The sequence below is a fragment of the Musa acuminata genome, chromosome BXJ3-11 (assembly GCF_036884655.1).
Source record: "Musa acuminata AAA Group cultivar baxijiao chromosome BXJ3-11, Cavendish_Baxijiao_AAA, whole genome shotgun sequence".
Lineage (NCBI taxonomy): Eukaryota > Viridiplantae > Streptophyta > Magnoliopsida > Zingiberales > Musaceae > Musa > Musa acuminata.
In genome coordinates this window covers 1,898,422-1,904,769 of record NC_088359.1, presented here as the reverse complement: position 1 = coordinate 1,904,769, position 6,348 = coordinate 1,898,422, and the positions used below count along the sequence as shown (strand labels likewise).

The following is a 6,348-nucleotide window of genomic DNA, read 5'->3' as shown; positions in this document are numbered from 1 at the left end:
GAGTAATGACATATATCATATATAGTTTACTTATTTTTTATTTATTATATATTTAGTATTTTTTTACTTTATATTATCTGTTATATATATTTTGATGTTCATAAATTTGTATAACGGGAAGACGAGATTATAATAATGAGATCTATTCATCTTTAAACATAGATCGTAAATAATTTCGATCATAATTTACTCGAGAGGGATATCGAGATAACCGGATATACTGATGTACCGTATATCTATCCATATGATGGAGATGATTGATCTTATAGTTGCTTGTATGGGGATACTAGGGATATAATGCAGATGTTTATTGGAGAATGAGTTCACTAATCGATCAACTTACGAAACGTTGGATGGCTATCGATCCTCATTGTCAAACAACGATTCTGTCGTCCCAATGATGTATTTGGTCATTAGACTTGAAACACCAATGATGTATTATATGAGTACTTCACTTTTTGATGCCAGACTTGTAGGTTTGTAAGTTCCAAATTTAACATAGCCGGTTATCATGAGTAGTAGTCAACCTTACGAGGGCTATTGAGTGTCGATAGAGAATCATCCACTCTCGGTGTCATGAGAAAAATATCCTATGTGTTCTTGCTCATACAAATTCATAGTTAGGGTCATTCGGATTGAAAGAGAAAGAGTTTTCTAGAAAAATTCAATTAGAGTGAGGCTTGAGTTCTACCGCAAGTCATACTTTAATTGATGAGTTACGATGGATCGTAAATATCCTATGATTGAAGTGGTGGGCCAATGTACTAATTGAAGATGGCACTTAGGAGTCCAGTGAAAGAGAAATTTTTAAAATTTATTATTGCTTAACATCAGTTTCCATGATTTGAAATTTAATGGTGTTATCTTTATATTTCAGCCTCAAAATTCACCTAACAATCCCCCTTTAGGACCGACATGCTGTGTTTGTTTGTACATAATCAAATAACAATGCACTCTTCAGGTGCTAAGTTTCACGTGTCTTCCTGTTTTTCGTAGTAGCAATCAATAAAAAAAATATAATGAAAAAATGACAAAGTGAAAAATGATTAATGAAGTAGTTAATTAATCTACAATTGAGACTATCATAATAATCTCATAACCATTTTCTTGGATATTCTCACCATTTTCTTTACGAAGCATAAACATACGTGTCTAGTCATCCATCGAATCAAAATAATTGGCCAAGCCAAATATTGTGTGAGTCAGACAAATTTTAGATATGGGCATTTAAAGTCCTTTCAGAGTCTGCATGGTGTCTTAAGAGACCATCTTTCTTATCACCTTTTTCATGCCATTTCATATTGAAAATTATTTTTGAAGATGTGAACAACTTAATTTGAAGCCTAGGAATTAATGAAAAATAATTCAAAACCTTCTTCTATTTATTTTTAAAATTATTATCAACATTTCTTTTATTTACTTTCCATCTAGATACACCACATTTACAACATGATTCATCATTTTCGTTTTTTCAGTACAATATATAATCATTATGTAATCCAACCCCTCATGGTAATACAATATTTATCAATTCGTATAAAATGACTTATTACAACACCTATGGAAATAACATCCTCCGATGCAATTCTTCTATATTTTGTGAAGGTGTTTTATGTTGTTCTTGTGCTTCTACTTCTATAGAAAATTATTCATATTGAGTATCATATGATACCTTTTTACATGTGGTATTGAAAGATAAGAATATAAATTCAGACTTTAATCTAGATTCTTTATTACAAACCCAAGTAGTGTATGGATATAAATTCTTTTTATCTCGAGCTACTCGCTTAAATACAAAATTGTTACAATCCCTTATAGATACTCTTTACAAACTTTTTATTTTTATTTGTTATTAACTTTTATTCATACTTCACATCAATAGAAAAAGTGGTGAAAATCCAATGCTTAAGAACTCATTCAAACTAAAGATAACATGAATATCAACATATATACAACATAGAGATAACAAATTAATTTTATAAAGATATCTAATAATATTTTTCACTTACACTTTATGGCACTATTCAAAAGGTTAGAGTCAAGAACTTTGACGGTATTCATTATAACAATGCTAAACCTAAAGTACTTTGATCAATGTATCACATAGAATAAAAAGTATGATTGAGAATGAATATGGTGTGATAACATTCTTGTTTGGTGAGTTTTGGCTTGTATATATCCTAAACACTATCATCCCTCTTCCTATCCATACGATATCAAAACATCAAAATATCATAATAAAAATAATTTCTGTCCAAACACATAAAATCCCTCAAAATATAGAAAAAAAGATGAGGAAGTGAGGAGTTACAACAAATACAATGAATACACTTCCTAATACGTTGTTGTTTTTAATTTCATAACGAGTGTTTGAGTCCTTATATTTATGAAAATGAAGATAAGATATATACTCTAACTCTCTCAAAAGGATTCTAACCTATAACTTATATTATCAGAATGCTTTACTCTAATCATCACGGATCTAATGTCAAATATATTTGGTTTAAGATAATCGAGAAATCATTATCGTTCGATAATATAATTGAGAATTATAAAAATAATAATCGAGATATCATGATTGCACGAATCTCGAGATGGTGATGGAGGCTCTGATAGATGCACCTGAACATATTCCTCTTCTTCTTGCTTAGCAACAAAGGAACTCACCGGTGGATATTATTCTCGAGGCAGCAGTAGTGCTTCGAGAATCTAGTGAATTCGTCTTTATCTAAAGAGAGAGTGAGGGAGCATCACTTTGGCATTTATTCCATGCAATTCTGGCCAAGCATGACTCAGTTATTTAGAGCGAAGAAGACAGCACGATCGAAGGAAATGGAAGATGGACAGTGGTCGTCTCATCTCTCTCCTAGTCGGAAAAGAAAGATGCAGTGTACTTGGTTTGATTCTCTCTCGAACTTTTGAGTAGACACAATGTGAAGTACGATTCAGCGTTGTCACATATTCTCTTGTGGTAGGGCTGTAAAGACCGCAGAGGAGTCGGCCACAATTGGCCACTTCGAGAGAGAGATCTCTTCTTTCTACATCTGCCCATTAGATTCGGATATGAGATCGTAGCTTGAATAATCCCTTTAGTTATCGAAGATAAGATTTTGGGATCGATGAAATAAACTCGCAAGAATTACATCATTTCATTGCCAATAGATTGATTGTATATTCTTTCTCGTAATTTTGAAGAATTGTTTCTCAAATTTGAATCTATCATATGGTCAAGCAAAAGTCTTGAGCTGATTGAGTAGAACAGTACTGGATCAGGTTCAGGTTGCTTGACTGCTACACTTCAGTGTCCTCAAAGTTCCGGACGATCAGAATATGTTTGTCTGGCTGCAGCTGCAGGGGGAAGCAAAGTGTTATATTCGCTTCAATACATTAGAGATAAAAAGGCATAAAACAGTATCCTAAGCATAATCATATTATTATTATCATTACTAAAATATTTAATATCATAATTTAAAATTAAATAATAATAGTCGTTAAGGTCTATACAAATAATTAGGAGAGTTACTCTTAAATTCGTCTTAATAAAAATATTTATTAGACTTTTTTTTATTGAACGATAACCTTAATTTATCTAATTAAATATGACTATATAATCTAATATCTTATATTTTTTTCGATATGCTAAATTATTTATGGAACGTAAGTAGCAAGAGAACTTGGCAGGCGCAGGGAACCAAAGAATATTAGTATATTACGCAGGAGATGGAATATAATATGATGTGATGTCGGGATGCCTTGAGCTTGCTCTCATTTAAATCTATCCCTGATGTGCTTCCTTTAAAATCCACAACCCTGTAAGCCATGGCAGCATCTCTAGCGACGGCACTGCACTCCTTTCTGTCCACCATTTACCCTTTCCGCTACCAGAGAAGCCACCCTAAGAGTTATAGCAACACATACTACTATAACAGCACGAGTAGCGGCAGCAGCACTCACTCCTACTTCGACGGGAACCTGTACACCGGGAAGATGACCAAGGGAAAGCCTCTTTCCTTGCAGGTTCTCTTTCTTCCCATGAGAAACAACTCCCTCCCCTCTCTCTCTCTCTCTCTCTCTCTCTCTCTCTCTCTCTCTCACACACACACACACACACGCAAACACACACATGATAGTTTAGAAGGGGAAAGGCTACAGCTTTTGTTGAAGAAAATATGATAACTGAGAACAACTTTTGCTGCATGGATACTATTTGTAAGAATCTACCAAGAAATCTCCTACCTACAAGAATATTTTGATTATTTTCCTGTAGTTTGATGCGAGAATTTTGGGTCTACTCGCTTGATTCTTCGAAGATGGATTCTGTCTCGTTAATGGCGAGTTTGTTCCTTGGCTTCTTTACCCACCGTGTCTCTGTTCTCATAGCGTTAAGAATGGTGCACCGTTGTTACCATCATCTCACGCACAAGTCAACAAGGGAATTTGCACCACTATCAAAGATGAATCAGAGAATCTTTAAATCTTATCTTCTTAGTAACCATGTCATTATCTTTATTAAACAAATTGAGAATCAAAGATCATAAAAACTTGTCACGGACAACCTTCTTCTTGAGGGCCAAAAATCCCTGTCGCAGGTATTGAGTACAGTTTCTACTCTCTCTTCTGCAGACTGTGGAGCTCAAAGTGAGGATGTGCTGCACAGGTTGCGAGCGGGTTGTCAAACAAGCTCTTCTAAAGCTCAGAGGTGATTGTTGTGTTTGGACCAATGGGGTTCCAAAGGCCTTAGCTAAGTTTGCTAACAAATGGGAGCTTTTCGTGCATGGTAGGTGTCGATTCAGTGGAGGTGGACTTGGAGCTGGAGAAGGTGACGGTGACGGGGTACGTTGACCGGAACAAGGTGCTCAAGGAGGTTCGCCGGAGCGGCAAAAAGGCGGAGTTCTGGCCCAACCCGGACCTCCCGCTCCACTTCACCACGGCGAAGGACTACTTCCACGACGAGGAGTCGTTCCGCGACAGCTACAACTACTGGAGGCATGGCTACAACGGGGACAAGCACGGCCGTCTCCCCGTAACGCAGAGGGGTGAGGACGCTGTCAGCAACATGTTCAACGACGATGACGTCAACGCATGCAGCGTCATGTGAAGGTGGGAGACAGACGACGCCGGTGCATATGATGTGTACTAAGTAGGCTAAGTAGAAGCTGTTCATGTACATGTTGGGAAAGGAAGGGTGGTTGTACAATAAGTATGTGTTTGTGGAACTAATGTGGACTGCTTTCCCAGTGTTGGGAATAATACGGCTTAAGGCTTAAGCTTGCTTCGGTTTGACTTGCCAACGCCCATCGTACTACTAGTGTTGACTCATACACTGAATCGGTCAATGGATCAAAATTCCACATCCAACAATTCCATTAAGAGGCTATAGGAGAAGTGGCCCATTACACAGATCAGGGCCCAATGGGCATTCCAAGTCCTGCAGGAAGTCGCTATTGATGACGTGGCTCACAATTGAGTGCCGGAGCGCCACGTCACCAACTCATGCTTTTTAGACGCACCTTAGGAAACCCTAACATATCCACAGCCGACCTGAGATCGAGAGAGAGAGAGCACCGCCGCGATGGGCCGCGTTCGGACGAAGACGGTGAAGAAGTCCTCACGGCAGGTGATCGAGCGATACTACTCGCGGATGACGCTCGACTTCCACACGAACAAGAAGATTCTGGAGGAGGTGGCGATCATCCCTTCGAAGCGCCTCCGCAACAAGATCGCCGGATTCTCCACTCACCTCATGCGCCGGATCCAGCGTGGCCCCGTTCGCGGCATCTCCCTCAAGCTCCAAGAGGAGGAGCGCGAGCGCCGCATGGACTTCGTCCCCGACGAGTCCGCCATCAAGGTGGACCAGATTGTGGTCGACAAGGAGACCATAGATATGCTCGGCACCCTCGGCATGGCTGACCTACCCGGTGTCGAGAAGCAGCCCGATGCGCCGGCGGGGACTGGGTACCCGACCCGCCCTGGTGGGTACGGCGGCCGCAGGATCTGAGACGGTAGCAATCTTTAGATGGTGTCACTTTTTTTGATGTGTTTGCTTCAATCGATGGAAAGTTAGTCTTTTGATCGATATTTTGGTTACTTTGGATGTTTGGTACCGTTGGGAGTCTTCAATAATTTGGACTATTTAATGTTCCTTTAATTAGTTGATGGTAGTCATGTTCTAGTCTTTATGATGATTGTCTAATCTATCCCATATATCAAATGATTCACCATTATCTACACAGATGTCCCCCATTGTTCTATCTGCAAGGCTTTGAATGATCGGTACTTGTTGACATCTGAAGGAAATATAGGAGCCTATTATGCTAAATGCATAGTTTTAATTTTAGTAAAAGAAAA

The 6,348-nt window shown here is 38.4% G+C and overlaps 2 protein-coding genes across 2 annotated transcripts; both read left to right on the top strand.

Annotated features, from left to right (window-relative positions):
- Positions 1 to 3,802: 3,802 nt before the first annotated feature.
- Positions 3,803 to 5,276, top strand: LOC135652189 (heavy metal-associated isoprenylated plant protein 44-like). The gene is made up of 3 exons (XM_065172975.1): positions 3,803 to 4,017; positions 4,624 to 4,699; positions 4,782 to 5,276. The coding sequence occupies exons 1-3, from the start codon at positions 3,820 to 3,822 to the stop codon at positions 5,096 to 5,098; spliced, it is 591 nt and encodes a 196-aa protein (XP_065029047.1). The 5' UTR covers positions 3,803 to 3,819; the 3' UTR covers positions 5,099 to 5,276.
- A 247-nt stretch (positions 5,277 to 5,523) lies between these two features.
- Positions 5,524 to 6,179, top strand: LOC135652190 (small ribosomal subunit protein eS17-like). The gene has a single exon (XM_065172977.1). The coding sequence runs from the start codon at positions 5,573 to 5,575 to the stop codon at positions 5,996 to 5,998; it is 426 nt and encodes a 141-aa protein (XP_065029049.1). The 5' UTR covers positions 5,524 to 5,572; the 3' UTR covers positions 5,999 to 6,179.
- The last annotated feature ends 169 nt before the right edge of the window (positions 6,180 to 6,348 follow it).